General features: G+C 35.3%; 1 protein-coding gene across 3 annotated transcripts in view; it reads left to right on the plus strand.

The window, feature by feature from the left end:
- The window catches only part of gkt (tyrosyl-DNA phosphodiesterase glaikit), a 380387-nt gene that overhangs the window by 162320 nt on the left and 196211 nt on the right, over positions 1 to 21856 (plus strand). For all 3 annotated transcript variants that reach the window (XM_090399355.1, XM_090399357.1, XM_090399356.1), the window contains exon 8: positions 17182 to 17274. In XM_090399355.1, the coding sequence (XP_090255481.1) occupies positions 17182 to 17274 (93 nt within the window). The remainder of the gene's footprint in view (positions 1 to 17181; positions 17275 to 21856) is intronic.

Below are 21856 nucleotides of genomic sequence, written 5' to 3' on the forward strand. Positions count from 1 at the left end.
CTCGATGAGTCTAAGGACTCCTTGGAGTTGCCCGTAATAATAATAATAAAACTAAGAATTTGAGTTGAAAATAAATAAAAAAAGGAACATAAAATAAAACCTATTATGTGCATGGCAAGCCAGCAACATGACAGTACACTAGCCATTTCATTTTAAAATGTCATCAGATGTAGAACAGAGATAACTAACTCTGAGCATGCAGCATAGTTAATGAAACATTGTGTTAAGAGGAGTTAGATTGGGTCAAGAGTATTGGAGTTTGACTGGTTTGAGAGCTTTGGAGCATTTGGTTGATTTGAGTCTTGGGGAGTAATATGCCAGCTTGGCTGGCCAAGTTATTAGCATATCCACTCTCCACCTATAGACTGTGGATTTGAATCCTGCATGGATATCGATGTTTATGATTGTCTTTTGGGTGGGAAATGAATTTCGTTGCCAGTATAAGGCCACCGACCTTATTGGAGGTCTGAAATGGCTTGAAAAAGTTCCATGTTTGATCTCCAGAGCAGTGTTTCTGGACTTTGTGACAAATAAATACAAAAAAAAAAGTAAAAATAATAATAATAATTCTTCTTCTTCTTCTTCTTCTGCAGCTTCTCCCACTTAGTGGGGTCACTGTTGATGATGAGTCTCCTCCACATCCTCAAGTCCTCTTCTACCAGCTCCCTCCATCTCTTCTTTGGCCGCCCACACTTCCTCCTTCCTTGCACATCCATCTGCATGACCCTTCTTCCCACATATTCATCCTCCCTCCTCATCACATGACCATACCATCTCAACCTTGCCTCCTGTATCTTCGCTCCTAAGTTCGTAACTTTCACTGTTCCCCTCACATAGTTATTTCTCAGACGATCCTTTCTGGTCACACCGCACATCCTAAGCATTCTCATCTCTGCTACTTCCATCCTGCTGATGTTATTTTTCCTCAGGGCCACAGTTTCTATAGCATACGTCATAGCTGGTCTCACTACTCTCCAATAAAGAGTAGATAAGAGGGTGCCGATCAGATTGATCGGCACCCTCTTATCGCATAACACTCCAGCCATCTCTCTCCAGTTCCTCCAACCTGCTTGTATCCTGCATCCCACTTCCTTCTCAGAATTAATTATTATTATTATTAAAAATAATAATAATAATAAATTAATAAAAAGAGGGAAAAGTCTTAGCTCCATCGATGGTACTAATGCACCATAGGTTTAAAGAAACCTTTCATGGGTGGTAGCCACCTTAAAAAAAATTGTATTTGATTGCCACGAGAGAGGAAGTATTTGGGGTCTTTTTGTGTTTATGGTAAACTGTGTAGTTCTTATTACTGGTGATTCAGTATTTCTGTAACGTAATTGGATAAGTCAAAAAAAAAAGTTCCACTCCTTTACCAAAAATAGCTTTATTTTCTTTGTTTAATTTCTTCAATTCACATGAAAGCACAAGGAAGTAAGTGAATAATATTAATGTAAAGGCCATATATTTCAGCCTGAAAATCACAAGCTTTGAAATTGTCATCATTGATGATGACAGTTTGAAATTGCCATCATCAATGATAACCTTAGTTAATAACAAGGTAGAATGTGAACAGTGGATTGATTTGAAACATCGAGCCATGTGATGTTACATATAAAACAAAACAAAGTTATAACAGAGAAAGCACTGTATTATTAGTTATGAATTAACTGTATTAAGAAAAAATAGATGAGAACCACAATATTCTCTGGTCTGAAATATGCATACTTCATCTTTGTCATAAGTTCGAACATTTATTTAAAAAAAGTGCTGAAGCCTAACTTCACTGTCCAAATTAGAATCAAAAGACTGCCTCCCACTACCTAAGATATGGAAGAGTCTTATTCTAATCACACATCATTGAAAGTTTTTTAATACAGTTAATTAATAACTAATAATAGTGTTTCCTCTGTTATATCTTAGCATTTCTTTATATATAACATCATGCACACAGGTTTAAAATCATTCTGTTGTTCACATTCTACCTTGTAATTAATTAATGTTGCCACTGATAATGGCCTGTAATTTTCAGGCTGAAATATATGGCCTTTAAATAAATATTATTCACTTGTTTCCTTGTCTTTTCATGTGAATTGAAGAAATGTAGCACAAGTATGTCTTAAAGAACAATTTCTTTGTTTATCATCAAATATAGGAGTGTCATTATTGTCAGAATTTAAAGTATTTGCTGAAAGCAAATCTTTCAACCAAGTTTCTTGGCCTCTTCAGTATTAGTGCTGAAAAGGTTATAAGCAAGTAGAATATTGCACTAATACAAAATTAAGAATTATGACTGTGGTGGGTGGGTGGGTGCGTTTCAGGAAAAGAGCATGTCAGAACTACCATTATTAAACATTCACATGTGTGCCACAGTAGAAAATAATATTTATTTTACATATATTTCATCTTACATATGGTAAGACATCCTTACTGTTGTTCCTTGCTCGATGAGAGCAAGGAACAATAGTAAGGAATTTGAACAGTAGGATAATGCAGCACATATGACAAATTTGAATCCTTCTGTACAAGTAGTTGTGAATTTGTTAAGTGAAAAATGTTGGGCTGAAATGATAATTAATTAATATAATGCAGTTTATTTGGCACAGTTCAGTACAATTTCCCAAACTTTTGGGATGGTAAAGCAATCATTATAATTCAGCACTTTCTTTGAATAGCCTTTCATATCCGTACATGGATTTGTATAAAAGCTTTGTGTTATGTTATGGTTTGGATTCCAGGTCATAAACTGCACAAATCAGGACAGCATATTCCATGCTGTCCTGATTTGTGCAGTTTATGACCTGGATGTGGTCTTGATATTTAGAAATATGTTTATCTACTGATCTTCCTATTTGCCCATAGCATGACCTATTGCATTAACATGGGACTTGGTATACTCCAGGTAGGCATCGTTGTTGAGAGTTTGTCTTTTGGAGAGGGTAACTGATGATAGGTTTGAAGGTAGATGGATGTTGTCTTGGAGTGGTGATGACTATTTTTTATGTTATACTTAGGTTGAATCCATCTAGTAGAGCTCTTTGTTTAATGTTTTCCAATTCATGTTAATGCAACCCTTTGGAAGAAAAATCGTGTGTTTTCTGGTCACTAAGGATTTTATGATGCTATGTTTCTGAGATTGGTTGCTGATGTATATATATCATCCTGTAAAGAGTGGTTTTTGGTAGACAGAAGTAGAACATGATCTGTCCAGCCTCCATTGGATAGGAATATCTATGAAGGAAATTCTCTTGATGTTCGTTTATCTAATCTGAATTTACTTCAGAGATGTAAATTGATGATTTTTTTGTAAAAATGAATGGAGTTCTGGCTCTGTGTGATTCCATACTGCAAATATGTAATCAATGTGTTGTAGCCAAATAGATAGTTTGGTGTCAAGAGCAAAGATTCTTTCTTCCAGATGTTCCAGATAAAAATTTGCTAGGTTAGATGATAGGGGTGAACCCATAGCATTTTGTACCACTTGTTAGTGTATAGCTGTTCTTTCCATATAAAGCATCCATGTGGCTGTAAATTTGAATAGATTCACTGTGTCTGCTGAAAATTCTTGGGGTAGAATGTTTGTTGTTTCGGTATGTGGAGTATTCTTGAAAAGGGATGCAATGTGATAGCTCACCATCATATCCGAAGGGATAAGTTCAATGTCTTATATTCTTGTTCAAAATACTGTGGAATTTTTTTATTGTAGAAACTAGTTACTTTTATCTGTTCCACTAAAGACCTCCTCTTTCTCCCAATTCCTGGAATGTATAGTTCCCTATTCCTGCAAGTTATCCTACTATGGACAGACAGATAGATCTGCATGGAAGAACATAAAAAAAAAAAAAAAAAAACATCTGCAGTCTTGACCATGCTTTGGATTGGTAAAATTAACTGAATTGAATTAATTGGAAAAAGATGACCATGTTACATTATAGTAAATTTAGAAGAGAAAAACTATTTTTAGAATCTGCTGCTGCTTCCAGAAATCAAAAATTTGAATAAATATGGTTGCATCAAACTTCCCAAAATATAGGGAACACTAATACTTTGAGATCCCAGTTTACATCCTAGGCTACTAACAGGTGCCCACAGAGGGCACTCCACCTAGTCAAGACTGTAGTCTTTCATCCATGTGTTTCGCTTAGTTTTGTGGTGCCTTATGTGTGTTACATGTCTCATATTGTACTCAGTGACTGAGACAAAATATTGGAAGAATTAAATATTATTTTAGTCCTTTCTCAGTGCTGTTTTACTCCATCAAGCTTCTAACATTTTTTTTAAAGTATTATTACCACTCTCATCTCCTCAGCCTCCTTCCAAATTTCTCACCAAGTGTATACTTTGCATCCCATCATTGCCTTACCATATTTCAGAACCTTACACTTTGCAACATTGAATTATAATTCCACTCACTTGTCCACTCGTATAGTTTATTCAAATCCTCTTGTAAGGCCACAGCATCTGCTTGGCATCATCTGCAAACAGTTATATGTCTTTATTTGAATCCATCTCAGTATCATTAATATACAAGATAAACAACAATGTCCTTTGTGGCACACCACTAGAGACTTTTCTCTTTTGGGATACCACATCCTCATACACATTAATGTATCCTGTCCCACTGCTTCAGTTTACTTAGCAACTTGTTGTGTAGCAGTCAGTCAAAAACCTTTGCAAAATCTAAGTATACCACTGTGTATGCATTTCCTTTCCCTAATACATTCATCACTTTGTTATAGCACATGAGTAAAGGTATTAATGTTTTAAATAATGGCTTCACTATATAAGAGAAAATTAAATAGAATTTATTATTCCTATATATTTCACTCAATATATTATGAGTTTCATTCAGGGAGAAGGCAGAAGAAGAACTGGTAACAATATTTAAATTCTGAATACAAGAACGATCGAACAGCTGTTAGGCCAGTGAAACTTTTATTAAGTGCACTAATAAAAGGCAAATATACGGACACTTGGGCAGCAGTCATGTTCTTTTAAGTTGTGCAAACTAAGGCAACTCCATTGCTGATTGTATTGTCATAAGCTCTCTGCTGAAGATTATGAAACTTTCATAGTTTCTACCTACTTGACTTGGAAATAATGTTGGATCTTTAATATCCATTATTTCTGTATGATGCCAAAATGAAGCTGTATAGCTATTTCTTAATTAAATACAGGATGTTTTATTCAAGCAATAATGATCAGAAAATGGAAGGAGTAGCTGTAATATTTCACACAAACATAAAAGATAATCTTCTTGAATGTCTGTTAGTATCAAGCAGAGTGATGTGAGCAGACATCAGAATGGAGAAATTGGATAGGGCAACTTATTTGTGTATATGGTTCCAAAGAAGGCTTTATTTATGAAGAGGATGAAGGAATTTTTCAAATAATTAGACAAGGCAGTCTTAAACAGCAGAATTGGAAATGTATAGCAGACTCACAGAAATGTTTTGGAAAAAATTGGAGAGGTGAACAAGGTTAATGATAATGGTAAGTACCTGCTGGATTTCTGTTTAGGACATGAACTAATCATTACTAATACCATGTTACAGCATAAAGATGTGCACAAATTCATCTGGAGAAAAGAGACAGATAAGAAAAGTTTGACTGTTTATGTCATTTGATTCAGGACCCAAGTATACAGTGGATTTTGTTATTATTATTATATGGATATCTCCATTAAGTCAAAAGTCTAAGCTCAGGAGACCCACACTATCCATTATTCACACAAAAACTATCATAATTCTACTTAAGCTTATTCATTGTTGGAGCACTCACAACTACCTCTAGCAATCTATTTCACTGGTTCACACACACACCCTTACTGACCACACTCTCACAATTCCCAGGAGTAACCCCTTGTTCTCCGTTTACTTCTCATGTATTGAAAAATTGATTTTGTATCATTCTTATAGAATCCCTTTAGTAACTTATAAGTTTCTATAATGTACCATCTCCTCCACCCATCAACTAAACTCTGCAATTCATACACCTTCAGTCTGTCCTCATAAGGAGCATTCCACAGACCTGTCACCAGCTTGGTCACTCATCTCTGAATCCTCTCCACTGCCTGGTCTCCAAGAAATCCAGGTGACTAAGTCTGTGTATAGTAGTCAAGATGTGGCCAAATCACAGCTTTCTAAAGAGGGATAATAAATAATACTCTCCAGAGATACTAATTGGTCTGTAATTTACTACTTCTGTCTCAGAGCCACCTTTATGTAATGGAACTATCTTACACTCTTTCAGGAACCTTGCCAGAGTTGACACAGATTAAACAACTTTGTCAGAAGTCAGAAGCACTGCCAGTTCTCCTGCACATTCTTGCATCACATGAGCTGACATATTGCCCATTTCCACTGCTGTATTCATATTTTATTTTTCAGTGTAAGCATCTCCAGTTCATCTACTTCAGTTCACTCCTCAGCCTCTCTCATCAGTAACTGCGAAGTGTTCACCAGGATGATACACACTTGTAAAGTGTTCGCTTAGTAACTCAACTCTTTCTTCTGCTTCTGTCACTTTCCTACCATCAGAATTGAGTAAAGTTACCCTTCTGTAATCATTCTTTCTCTTGCTTGCTACATAGCAAAAAAAAACAAAAAACTCTTTTGGATTTACTTTGACCTGCTTAGCTAATTTTCTCTCATAATCTGATTTAGCTTTCCTTACAATACTAGTTGCACTTCTTGCCTATGCTTTCTATTGCTCATGAATATGCTATTCATTGTTTTGTTTATGTTCCTTCCAAAATCTTTTTTTTTTTTTTTTGTAGCTTCTGCTTTATATTTTTATATTCTTCCACTGCTTCATATTCTTCCACTTAATTCCAACTCGATTTCTCTTCTTTCAACAATCCCTGACCAGTTCCCATACACTACTGACATTCATTCCTTATAGCTTCTCATACTGTGGCACTGCTCCAAGCTTCAGCCTAAGTTTGTCATAATCTCCAGCTTTGTAGTTCCATGCAAGCCTTTTCTTTACTGAGAATTCCACATGTTGAGCAACTTCCCAGAACAAGACTGCATGGCCACTTCCCTTGATTAGAGGTAGAGTTGCTACTGCAGTTATAGATAGATCTTCTGATACTATTACCAGATCTAATACTCTCAAACTCATTCATCACATACTGTTTCAGATAATTATCCATTAGTAACTGTATAAATGGGTGAGTAACTGGTTGAGCTCTCACATTGAGAGCTCATCTAGTGACTGTGATTGGTTATTGTTTCAACCAATTCAATTGAATATTGTCATGAGTTGAACGCTTTCTGTATCTGGTGGCTGGATTACAAACAGCTGTTACACATGTTCTCTGGAACTGAAAATTTGAAAGTGGATGTTAGGAGAAAAAACCTAAATGTTTCTCTTGCAACCTCAACAGATGCTATTGCAAAGTTTTTTAACGGTATAGATACATTTTTATTCTAGTCTTCAGAAACAACAGACAGTAAAAAAATATCTATTCCTGAATAAAAATGAATATTCTATGTATTATAAGACATTGTTGATCTACAAAAAAATACCAGCATATGTGAGATTGATAAGAAAGACAGACCGCTGATACTAAAAAAAAAAAAAAAAATAAAATAATGAATGTAGGATTCCCGAAAGTGTGGATAATTCCGATAATGATCGGATATTGTGCACACTGAGTCTCAGTAAACAAAAGAAAATTCTTGGAAAATAGAGCAAAATATACACAAACCAGAGAAATACACATAACATGGGCAACAAATTTTACGAAATGATTTGCTGCTCCATCAAACCATATTTATTCCTTCCATACTCTGTCTCCTCATAAGTTTTTTTTTTTAATTATGCCATCATAAATTCACTTATTCATATCTAGACTTTATAGAATCGTGCTATTCACTCTACCCAACAACTTATAGGACACACACATATCACAAATGTCAATTGTTAATAATTCGTTTACCATTAATGAAAGTATTTCTACTCACACTTATTCTTTCCTTTCATTTCCTATTCTCACGTCTTATAAATGATGGTTCACATATTTTCATCTTTGAGTATTTCAAATATACCAACCAAATATAGCATTCTCCTTAATTGTTGTTTTCTAATAAATCCTAAAACAAACAGATTGTTCCCCCACTCTATGCAGAAGTATTCAAAGTTATCCTGCAATTAATTGTATTGGACCAATTAAGATGAGCGCTGATATGCTATGCACTCTCAAAGCTTTCATACATCGATAAAAATGCAATCATACGGTCATGTGCATCAGAGGGGCAAACAGGACACCTCCTCGGGATCGAGTAAAAAATTCCACAAATTATAATTGTAAAAGTGATTGAGATGTGTTACCTTACACCCTCAACCATAGGATGCTTTTTCTGTCTTAAAATTTTATTATGGGTTGGCCTGTTTCGGCCCACTGCGGGGTAGCCATAGAACACGTGTTCCTGTTTTTGGTTCATCTTTTTCTGATTTGTGAAAAAAATGTTCATTACTGTTGTGAACAGCAACCAGTTCATTTGCCTTCTGTGTCTAGTGAGTCACTGAGTGAAGTGTGAGTTGTAAATTTATAGTGAAACAAATTTAAACAGAAAAATACATTTTTAAAAGGTAAGTGTATGTAATTTAGTATTATTTTACTTGTTAGTTTTATGCTTTTTTTTATTTTAAACTGAAATAATTTCATTTAGGATTTTGGGATTAATTAATTAGTTGATTTTTAATAAAATATGCTGGTCAATTTTTTTATATATGAAATTTTGTTAAAAACTGTATTAATTCCAAATACTTTTTTTTCCAAGAATTAAAGATCATTAAAATCAATGTAAAATAAAAGTAATATATTTATAGTTTACATAAACAAAATAATTACATAAAAAAAAATGCTAAAAGACATTTATTGATGTAATTATTTGTCTCCAAGCTCCACCCCCCCCACACACACATACAGACACAAAAACAATTTTCTGCAGACGCCCATGCATACAGTCAAATTGATGTGAAATTTGTAGTGTGGGTTGCATAATCCACATGACAGCACACCCAACCGAAATGGGCAGCGATGCTACTGGAGTTGATCTTTGGTAGAACGGATAAGGGCAGCAAGGGTGGAGCTTAAAAGCTGTGTAGAGGTTGTACTTTTTTTTAAAGACCTGGCTATTTTTTCCAATGTATCCCCAGATGTAGGGGATGGCAATGGCATTTCTGAAATCCTTCTGAAGGGATGACCAAGGATTTGGGAGAGGTGTGGTTTTTTTTTTTTTTTAATTCTGTAAGCACAGTAGCCATTAGACAGGTTAGAGTTTTAATAATGTCATTGTTGAGAAGGATAGTGGTGGGAAAGTTTGTGAATGTATAGGCTTGTGTGAGTGGGTTTTCTGTATACAGCAAAGGATAGGTTATCATTCAGAAGCCATGCCACTAAAGTGTCTAGGAAAGGTAAACTATTATTTTCCTTTTCCATTGTGAACTGGATTCTTGGATGTAGACTACTGGGATGACAGAGAAAGGAGTCTAATGTATCTGAGCCATGAGGTGAAATAGAGAACACATCATCCACATATCTTACCCAAATAGAAGGATTGAGGGAGGGAGACTGAGTCTATAGCTCGTTTTTCAAAAATTTCCATGTAAAAATTGGCAGTTGGGGTAAGAGGGGAGGAATCTACAAAATTTACAAACAGATAGAGGGAATATAGCAGTTCCCCCTATTTGTTTGTAAATTTTGTTCCTTCAAGAAATTATTCACTATGAATAATTCGAACTGGCACAGATGGGTAAGACTGGTACAAATGTGATAGTCTTGTACTACTGCAAGAACAGATCACTGCAACACATATCCAGCTTTACCACTACAACTACACCATTGGCTCATTACAGTCGAAGCCCTCAACTCTCTGAGCTTTGGTCCATTCTTTTGGATATTTGTGTATACGGAGGGCTTTTTTCATCTGGAATTTAATTTTTAGTATGATGAAGTTAGGTGTTACTCTTGTATCCTGACATCTTATTAGAAAGGCCAGCCAATTTAATTGCTTAGATAAACGTAGTTTCAACTTAATGCATTGTCTTGCTTTGTGTGCTAACTCTTCACCATGAATAATAGACTGGCATAAATGTGGTGGTCTTGCACTACTGCGAGATCAGATTACCACAATGCATGCCAGCCTCGCTGCTGCCATTGGCTCTTGTTACAATTGGAACGCTCAGTGATCCTCAACTCTGAGCTTTGCTTAATGCATCTGCCCAAAAAGAATTCCTAAAAGTAAGAAATAAGCATATCAAAGAGTATAATATTCTGTGCAGTTCTAAATCACAACCTCAAATTCATCTTCTCCATACCATAGTGAATCTGTCTTCAAAATGGCTCAATGAAGATGCCATCGGTGCCTTAAGCCTCAGCCACAATTTTTGTATTTGCATCAACGGGTACTATGCCTAATGTGCAACACAGAATGTGGAATCTGTCACTTAGCTCCAGAAATAGCAAACAACATCAGACTTGATGTCATGACTATTCTTTCCTAGTCTTGGCATCTGAAAGGTAATCTATCTTCTGGCTAGCTTGCTGCTCTCAGAAAGTTATGAAAAGGTAAAAGTATTTTCATCACCAGAGTGGATAAGGATAATGCACTGAATGAAATCGGAAAATGGATATTATTCTCTGACATTGCCCTACCTACCTACATCCCACTAGACTATGATCCTATCAAAAACCAAAACACAAGTTAAAAAGCCTACTTAAAAATGTATCTTCCTGGCTGCCTGAAATGATGAAAAACTCAAACCGTTTAGTGCATGTACCCCATGGATATACAGTTTACCTAAAATCACAAACCCAATTCTCTTCCCCTCCCCACCCCCCCACAAGACCTATAGTAGATGCCACTGTTGCTCCATGCTACAAATTGTCAACACATCTGGCAAACTCTCTTATCACCCTCGTTGGTCATACCACATCTATAAACGACTACACCCATTTTGAAACCTCGATTGAAAATCCAACTTTAAATAATAAGCTTTGATATCACCTCACTGTTTACCAATATTTCCTTGAATAACACCTTAACACTCTTAAAAAACATTATTCCTTTTGATATCTTAGACCTATTTTCTTTTGCCATCAATTCTGGCTGAAGGAACGAAATTTACAAACAGATAGGGGGAACTGTTATATGTTCCTTCTCTCATCCTCACTTGCCAAATTTTACATCGAAAAGTTTTAAAAATTAACCATAGATTACCCCCCCCCCCCCCCCAAACCTTCTGTCTCGCTAAAATATGTAAGTGATGTGTTCTCTATTTGGCCTCATAGCCCAGACACATTTGACTCCTTTCTTTGTCACCCTAGTAGTCCACATCCAAGAATCTGGTTTACAATGGAAAAGGAAAATAACAATAGTTTACCCTTCCTAGACACTTTAGTGGCACATCTTCTGAATGGTAACTTGTCCTTCATTTTATACAGAAAACCCACTCACACAAGCCATTCACAAACATTCATTCACAAATATACATTGTGAATATACATTCACAAACTTTTCCACCACTCTCAACAATATGGCTTTATTAAAGCGCTAACTAATAGAGCATGCAATCTTTATTCCGGTGAGACCTCTCTTTCAACAGAACTCAACCACATACACAACTCCTTCCTATCTAATGGCTATAGAATTAAAAAAAGAATCAATCTTCCCCCAGTCCTCGGCCATCTCTTCAGAAGGATTTCAGAAATTCCATTACCATTGTCTATGTCTCAGATACATTGGAAAAAATTGCCAGGTCTTTAAAAAAGTACAGCTCTACACAGCTTTTAAGCTCCATCACAACTTACTACCCATATATGTTCTACCACAATTTTGTTCCCTCCTTCAATTTAGCATATACTTTGGGCAGACAGGTAGATCAGTCACCATCCATCTAGATGAACACAAAACTTACATCTGCAATCATGACTATGACAATCTGGCTCCTGAAAGAAATTGCCATGCTCTGTCAGTAAATTTAAAAAAGAAAGACTGTTTTTAGAATCTGCAGAACTCAGAAATCAACCAAATTTAAACAAATACAAATGCAAAAAACTTTCCAAAATTTGGTTAACATTGACAGAGATCTCAATTTACATCCCAGGCCACCTACAAATGCCCATAGAGGGTGCATCACCTAGATAAGATGGTAGAGTAGTAGCAACGTGTTTCATTGAGTATTCTGTTGTCTTTGCATGTGTGTGTGTGTGTGTGTGTGTGTTACAAGTTCTAGTTGTACTTCCTGAAAATGTCTTGGAATCATTATAATTAGTTTTTAATCGTTTCTTAGTGCTGTCAGTACTCCATTAAACCTCCAACATGTCTTCCCAGCAATTAAGCCTTAACCCACATGGATATGTCAGTTTGTCCTTGTAAAGAGTATTCTGCAGATTTATCATCTGCCTTTGGACTTCATCCAAATGAAACCTAGGTGACCAAATTAAATCAAATAGGTGACCAAATAAAATGTATGATGACTCAGTTTTAAAAATTGTGCTTGCCGGGGGAGTCACCACTTCTAGTTTCTATGGGAGCGAAAATTAAAAATATGACAAACATAATTAAAACCAAAAAAGAAAAGTAAAAGAGATGGTAGTTCTCGAAGGTACAAATAATTTAAATAGTGACAAATATAGTATGAGAGAAGATATCAAAGGTCTGTTGGAAGAAGTGAGAAAGAAATGTGAGAGAGTAAAAATTGTTGGATTACTACCCAGATATGACAGTACTGAGTTAAGCAGGAGGGCAATAATAGCAAATGATTTCATGTGCAGGCTGTGTAGAAGATATGGATGCGAGTTTTTAGATGCATGGGGTGTGTTTGATGGCAGAATGACTTGTATAAGAAGGATGGCCTGCACTTGAATTCATTTGCCATCAGAAGCCTGGAGAAATTACTTCTTGGTATGAGACCTAATGCAGAAAGTCAGGGAAACTAGATTATCAAAGGAGGAATGGGAAAAATGTGTGTGTAAGTTCAGCTATGGTATGCAAACGTGATAAATATATGAATGTCTTCGAACATAGTTATGTATGTGGCAAAGGGGTGGGAAAATATGCTTTAGTTTGGGCATTTTAAGTATGTCTGGGGAGGGAAAAGAGAAAATTCTAGAACAAGACCAAATAGATTGCATATCTAATTATAAGAACAGACTAGCAGCCTGTTCTTATAATTAGATATGCAATCTATTTGAATTATAAGAACAAATGCCAGCAGCATTAGAAACAAAGAGGTTGAATTTGATGTGGCCTAAGATTGTTGGCATTAGTGAAAACTGTCAGAATCAGATATGGTAAGTGGGATCGAGTGTAATGGGTATACTATTTTTAGAAATGACAGAAGAGTTAGGAGAGGAGGAGTGTTACTGATGATATCAGATGACTTAAGCCCAGTTAGGGTAGAAACACAAGAAAACAATGATGGTAACAGTGTCCCATGTAGCAGTGAGTTTGAGTCTATCTGGTGTGAAGTAGAGGTTAACAGAATGAAATATATGGGGGGGGGGGGGTTGCTACAAACCTGGCGACTCAGTTGCAGGGGACAAAGAAATGCATCCCCAGTTTAGCCTTATGGGTACCAAACGAATAATCATTATGGATGACTTTAATTTTCCAAGCATTGATTGGGTTGAAGAGAAATGTCATAAGAAAGAAGAGGAATTTATTCAATTGTTGTGAGACAACTTTCTCAAGCAGCATGCGAAAGAAGGAACTTTAGGTCAAAGAGTGTTGGATATGCTCATAGCATCAGAAAGGGTCTCTGTTAAGAATATAGTTATTTTACCACCAATTAGTGACAGTGATTATGCTGTACTTTCTTGGGAAGTATCTAATTGTATTGTTGCTCTGATTATTATTATGTAACACCTCCAGGGAGTCCAAAGACTCATCGAGGGAGGGCACCTACTCTACACCTCTGTCTCCACCAACCACAACTATCTTCATCGTCTACACCAACGGCATCTACTGCCAACCACCACCACTAGTATTTCCATAGACAATCACGAACATCAGTGCCCATGCTTGGATTCGAACCTGCAGCCTTTTGGCTGGAGAGCGGATATGCTAATGACTAGGCCAACCAGAAAATTTTGGCAGCAGTGGGATTCAAACCCACACCTCAGAGAGACTGAGACTGGTGCCTAAAACCAGTGCCTTAGTTTTAGGCACCACTCGGCCACACTAACACAGGTTACATGCTCAACTCCAAGCTGGAAATTATCAACTTAGGGGAATTCTATCTTTGGTCACATGGTATTCGTTTTAGAAATTATGGACTTTACAACCATGTTATAAATAACTTTTAATTTCCCAATGTTTCGATCTTCATATTAAGATCATCATCTGGAGTATATACAAATATACATGGACAAGCTGAGTTACATTACACACAGTAAGCCAAAGAAACAATGATTTGATCACCAGTTATTCTACTGGCATGACCTCTAGTGAAAAAACATGGTATCATGAAAAAACATGGTCACGTGGTATCAGTTACTGAATTGGAAAAATGTCAGTAATGCATGGGAATCTTTGAAAAAGTGCTTAAATGAGGTGGTATCTGTATGTAACCCTAGTGTTCAAAGAATAAATAGGTTGGGAGTGAAATGGATGTCCAACTTATTAAGCAAGAAATCCACAAGAAGAAGACGATTGGAAAGAATATCATGAAAATAAGTGTGAGATGAGTTGTGAAATATATAAAGCTCAGGCCAGAAAAGTAATGAGTGTTGTGATGAACGCTAAATCAGAGTATGAAAAGAAATTGGCCATGCAACTAAAGGTAATCCCAAAGAATTTTATCATTATGCCACAAGTAAAAAAATAATAAATTATTATTATTATTATCCAGGTCTCCATGCAGTCAAAAGATTTATCGTGGGAGGTCGTTTTTAGGAAACACAAAGTTTATCATACCACTCCGTGAACTCATTGACTGTTCTTGCTCTAACCCTCTCTCAGGCAATGCATTCCACTGTTCAACCATCCTCAATGCAAAGAAACCGCTCCTCACCCTTTTTCTCACAGTTTCCTTTCGTAACTTCCTGGGATGACCCCTTGTCATCAATAATTTTATTTAATGCAGATGGTACTCGAGTATCGGAAGTTAAAGAGATTGTTAATGAGTGCTCACTTTGCTAAGATATATCTAACCAGGTGTATCTAACATGGTGCACAGTGCCACTGCTACATTAGATGAAGAATTAGAGGTTCGTCAAAATGAGGTTGAAGAGCTGTTGCATAACCTGGATAAGAATTTGTCTATAGGGACAGATGGAATATTGGCCCATTTGCTAAAGGAATGTTCAACCGAATTGGCTAGGCCTTTCACATGTTTGTATAACTTGAGTCTCAGCTCAGGAATGATACCACAGGAATGAAAGGAATGTATGATGGTTCCATTGTACAAGGGTGGTGCAAAAACTGATGTGTCTGACTACTGACCTATCAGTATCTCTGGTGTGGTAGTGAAGATTTTAGAGAAATAGTTTTAGAGAAGTTTATAGGTAGACAAACATGCTATATTCTGCAAGGAACAGCATGGGTTTACTAAGGGAGGGTCATGTTATAGCAATTTGCTCATATTTTATAACAGTGTTACTGCCGAGTGGGATAAAGGGAATGGATGCACTGATAATGTTGGATTTTTTTAAGGTATTTGATTGGATACCACATGATAGGCTGTTGCATAGACTGGAGAATATGGGATTGGAATATAAACTCTTGACTTGGATCAGGGAATGGTTGACAGAGAGATATCAAAAAGTGGTATACATTGGGTGTGAATCTGCCAGATTTAAGGTGACCAGTGGTGTACCTCAGGGTTCAGTCTTTGGGCCATTATTGTTTAATCTATACGTTAATGACATCAGGAAGGATCTAACATCAGATGTGCAATTGTTTGCCGACGATGCAAAAATACGTAGGGCAATCAAAGGGATGCTACTGATATTCAGCAATTACAAAATGATTTGAATAGACTGGAAATTTGGACAAACGAAAATGGCTGTCAATTTAATGTTAGTAAGTGTAAAGTTATGCACTTTGGCGTGCTTGGAGTTCCAGCGGCATATTATATTAGCGAGGTTAATGAGGAAAGAGGCAAGATCCCTTGCCTCTTCAGTTTCTTGTAGCAAGAAACTGAAGAGGCAAGGGATCTTGGCATATTCATGGATAGGAATTATTTAAAGTTCGAAGGTCACATAGCAAAAGTTGCAAATACAACTCAGAGGATAATTGTGATGTTGAAGCAAACCTTGACATGTACTAAGGATAAGGAAGTCATTTTGCCTCTTTATAAGTTTTGATAGACAAGGGATCTTGGCATATTCATGGATAGGAATTATTAAAGTTCGAAGGTCACATAGCAAAAGTTGCAAATACAACTCAGAGGATAATTGTGATGTTGAAGCAAGCCTTGACATGTACTAAAGATAAGGAAGTCATTTTGCCTTTTGATAAGACCACACCTAGATTATTGTGCGCAAATTTGCTCTCCCGGGTTCCAAGGGGATAAGGAAGCTGTGGAAAGGATGCAAAGAAGAGTTACATAGATTATATCTGGATTTAGATTATGAGGACAGATTGCAAGTATGTGGATTGCAGACTGGTTAACAGGAGAAAAAGGGGATGATATGATACAGGTCTATAAACGTTTGACTGAGTCTATAAGATATCAGATGAAATTTTTCATTATATGGAATGTGGTGAGAGCACATGGGGGCATCCATGGAAATAAAATTTATTTGCAGTCAAGAAAGAGTTAAGAGCTAATTTTTTCTCCCAGAGAGCAGTGAATGAGTGGAATAATTTGCCCTTAGGGATAGTGAGTGCATCTAGTGTGAATGAATTTAAGGAAAGGTATGATAGCTGGTTTGGGTGATTGCATTGCACTGACTTTCATGTAACTGCACAATATAAATTATGCATTTTGATCATATATATATATATATATATATATTATATCAGTATGATAATAATTATTCTCAATTTATGAATTTTAATCATGCTAAACCAGTGAAAGAACAGTGCATTTTCATATATAGATAAACAATATGTATTCAACATTTAGTATCATTTTTACTCATTTTAAATCAAAATTTCATTCTTGGGTGAGAAGCATTATCTCATAAGTTATACTATGTTATATTTATTTGTTTATATATAGAAAAATGATGTTACTTTTGTATGAAGAAGGATTAAGGGTCATAATTCATACTTCAAATTTAATAAAAGGAGATTGGTTCCAGAAAACTCAGGGGTAAGTTTTATTTTATAGATTATTATTATTATTATTATTATTAGAATAATTAGGATTATTTTCAAGATTCTGTGAAATTATTTTTGGGACTTAGAGAAGTAACAGGTTGATAATTGGTGTTACTGAAACAAAAAGGAGGTGAGATTCTTCTAAATAGCAATTACTTGGTGTTATATTAAAGCCATAATGATCATTGAAAGGAAGAAAGAAGCTATAGTATAGTATTGAACACTAAACAGTCTTCTTGCAAGCAGTATCAAGTAGAATGATGTGGACAAAGAACACAACAGGGATTTGGAAAATGAGACATTTTCAGTTCCACACAAAAGGTTCTACTGAGGAAGAAGTAGAAGAATTTTTCCAGTCATTTCCTTTCAAAAAGTAAAGATAGTCCTTGTTGAATCTCACAAAGTAGGAAATAAATACCAGACATACAGAAATGTTTTGGAAGAATATGGAAAAAAGAATAACAGTAAGTAACTGCTGGAGTTCTATTCAGGATATGTGGTCATTGTTAAAAGTTTTTTCATTTGGTTATACTATAAATTAAAGATACCAAGAAATTATGTTCTTGGTTAATCCTTTCTCCAAGTGTAAGCAAACAAAGTTTGCACATGAAGTAACTTCACGACTAAACAACTCGTATATAGAGGCTAATGACTTCACATAACTTGCCTTAGTATCCCACAATGCAAAGCACATATCCTCACAGACATGTATAATGCTATGCATTATAGGAAGGATCACTTCACAGACTGGTTTCAACCTTTAATGAGTCTCATGTGGGAGCCAGACCCAGAAGTGATAACAAGGTTGAAGTAATGCAGAAGTCATATTTCCATATACCAGCAGCCAAAAGCTGTCACACCTTTCACATCTTATTACTAAAATACTCTGGATTAGAGAAAGATGTTGAAAGTTTTTCCACTTAGTTATACTATAAATTAAAGATGCCAAGAAATTATATTCTTGGTTTAATTCTTGCCCAGTCGTGAAGTTACTTCACTTGCAAACCTTGTTTGCTTACACTTGTATAAAGGATTAAACCAAAAGTATAATTTCTTGACATCTTTAATTTATAGTATAACCAAGTGGAAAAACTTTCAACATTTATCTTTAATCCAAAGTATTTTAGTAATAAGATGTGAAAGGTTATGGAAATATGACTTCTGGATTACTTCAACCTTGGTATCACTTCTAGATCTGGCTCCCACTGATGAGACCTCAATAAAGGTCAAAACTGATCTGGGTAGTTACCCTCCCCATAATGCATAGCATTATTCATATGTAAGGATATGTGATTTGCATTGTGGATACTTAGGCAAGCGATATGAAGTCATTAGCCTCTGTATATTATTATTATTATAATATATAATAATATATATTACTATATATTATTATATATTAGTATAATAATATATAGTAATATTTCTCTCTATATATATTATTAGCTTTTGTTTACGAGTTGCCCGGTCACGAAGTTACTTCACGTGCTGATGTTGTTTGCTTATACACTTGGATAAAGGATTAAACCAAGAATATAATTTCTTGGCACATCTTTAATTTATAGTAATGATTAAAATCTGTCCTGTGAAACTTGCTTGTAACATTTGTTACAAGTCTGTTATAATGATGGTGCTATAACTAAACCACTATCAGAGTACCAACTTGGCCATCATATGAGACACTTCATGAGAAGTATATGCAAATTAGATGTATTGTGCAAATAATTATTAGTGTGTGAATAATGATTCTCCTGAAATGAGTCTTTTCTCTTTGAATACTACAAAAATACAACCTTAAAGCCACCTGTAAACTTCCTGCAAAATTAAAGAACTTATTGAAATCATCCAAGGATCCACTCCTTCCACTGGCCCATCCTGGAGTATTCCATATTCATTGCACCTGTAATTTGCCCTATATAGGGGAAACAGGATGCACAATTCCTATCAGAAAAAAAGGAATATAAACGACACATTAAATATAATAACTATGATTAAGCAGGTCTTTCTGATCATGCCCTGAACACTTTACATAGAATTGACTGGAAAAGCACCTGTTGTTGTATCACACCAAAACATGGTATGAATGTAAATTTAAGGAGGCCTGTGAGATTCTTATCAGTCACCTTAATCTTAACAATAATGATGGTCTAAAAATCCCAAGCATATGGAAGACACATATTTTACACACTTAATCTTTCTCCCTAAAAGTTACATGTGTAGAGGCTTAAGTGCTGTGAGGACGTCATGTTGGAGGCTTAATGGATTTTTTTTACGACTTGCTGTAAAACTTACAATTTGTTGTAAAAAAATCCATTAAGCCTCCAACATGATCCCTAAAAGTTAATTTTAAATAGAATTATAGGTAATCCAGGATCCTAAATCTAATATAACAATTGTCATTTTAAATTAGGTATCATCATTTTTATGTAACAAAACTAATCTATATGAAAGAATGTTTCTCTGATGTTGTCTTAAATAGAATATAGCTTTGATGTAGTTAATTTATTTCATTTCATTTATTTATTGTAATTTTATTTTATTTTCACTAGAAGTCAGGCCAGTAGAATAACCGTTGATCAAATCATTGTCTCTCAGCATACTATGTGAAATGTAATTTAGCTTGTCTCTGTATATATGTATATGTGTATACTCCTTGGAAATTAAAATAGTTATTTATAACACAGTTGTAGAGCAGTGTTGCCAATTTAGCTCTTTTGGAGCTAGATCTACCTCCAAAAATTTTAATCTTGCACCTAGTTCCAAATCTAGCTCCTTCAGAACTAGTTTCAGCACTTTTTAGCTGTTTTTATAACTTACTGTTAAAGAAATCGTTTTAAAAGTTTTCCAGATGTTTGCATTTGATAAGGAAGTGTATTGTACGTTTGGTGCGAAATCATCACGTGTTTGAAATATGTGATGACGTCAGTGGCCCAACAGTCTGCCATTTTGTCGCCTTAAAGTTGATTGCACAGTGTTCTATTTGGTAGTTACGATAGTGAGCGGTAAGTTTAAAAAGACTGATTATAATTCGTTGCAGTAAAGAGTTGAATAGCCTTCTTCAAAAATGAGCAAAGAGAAAAATAAAGCTTACAAGCAAAAATTTAGGAGGGAGTGTTGCAAATGGGAATGTTTAATAAATGGTTGTATGAAGTTCCTGGTGACGCTACAAAAGGCCACCGCATTTGCAGATGTGATATAGCTGCTAAATATTGTCAGCTTGTAAAGCATAGCGAAACTAAGAAACATCTTGCTGCAGTTCCATATAAGTTCCTATTCCTATTACAAATACGCTTGTGAAATAGTGATGCGACCGCGAACTTTGAAGGTAGGTTAGCATTATTCCTTTGTTGTCACTCATCATTCAACAGTTGTGATCATCTAGTAGATCTTTGCAAAAATATCATCCCTAACGGTCAGATTATGCCCAAGGTAAAAATGCACCGAAGTGCTCTTTATCTTAAAAATGCACCAAATATTCTTTACATTTGCAGAGCACTAAGTGCTCTGCAATTGTAAAAAATATTCTAAGTGAGCATTTTGAAGAAGATCTAATTGCAGACATTGGAGATGAAAATTTCAGCTAGCTAATAGGAAATTGAATGATATCACAGTGAATAAGATTTTAGGAATAGCCATCATTTATTATAGCAAGAAATTCAACAAAATTATGCATTCATTTCTGAACATGGTGGTTCTAGAAAAGTGTAACGCTAGTGGTATTGTGACTGCACTGAAAAAAGAGCTCTTGACCAGAAACTGGACATTAAAAATCTCATTGCAATTGGTACAGACAATGCCAGTGTTATGGTTGGTGTCAATAATGGCATTTATGAACAACTGAAGGCATATATTCCCTCCTTAATTTTAATTAGATGTGTATGCCATTCCTTTGTTTATAACATAACCTGCTATGGAAATACAGGACAATCTGTTAACATCCATCCCAGAGGACATGAGAAATACATTTGCTACCAACGTTATGCTGGCAAAATTAGACCGACCAATTATTCTTTGAATGCTTCTTCATACAAGATTATGGAAAAAAACTAGTGTGCTATTATATAGAGACTGCTACAAGCCTGAGAAGACAGCCATCCGAGTCACATTATCAAATGTGATTGGAATGTCTATCTTAAGATCATCTTCAGCTCAACTATAAAAGCTTCTTCTATGCAACATTAGAGGTCTCCAAATTAGGACTTTTAGTCTTTTTTGTCCATTACAATTTGAATTATTTCTCATACTTATTGTTGTGTCTGTGTACTATAACAAGTAGATGTGCTTGGAGGTTGCTGGTTTAAAATCCAGTGAAACATAAGCCAGTAAATAAATATCTTTGTAGGATTTATTGTTACTGTTATTGTAATACATGAAAAAGTGATGAATAACAGCCAGCAACTGAACATGATCTGAACAAACTTTAAGAGGCGTTTATGTAAAAGAAGGTTTTTCAAAGAATTAATGATGGTAGGAGTTGAACTAATTTTAATTTTCCTTACACTCCTTTAAAATAGCCTTCTTTTAGTATACTTCTTGAAAGTTACACCCTGTAGATATTCAAATCAAGTGTTTGTTAA

This window comes from Typopeltis vanoorti, chromosome 10 (genome assembly GCF_054136105.1).
Source record: "Typopeltis vanoorti isolate ZY-2024b chromosome 10, IOZ_Tvanoo_1.0, whole genome shotgun sequence".
In the NCBI taxonomy this organism is placed as follows: Eukaryota; Metazoa; Arthropoda; class Arachnida; order Uropygi; family Thelyphonidae; genus Typopeltis; species Typopeltis vanoorti.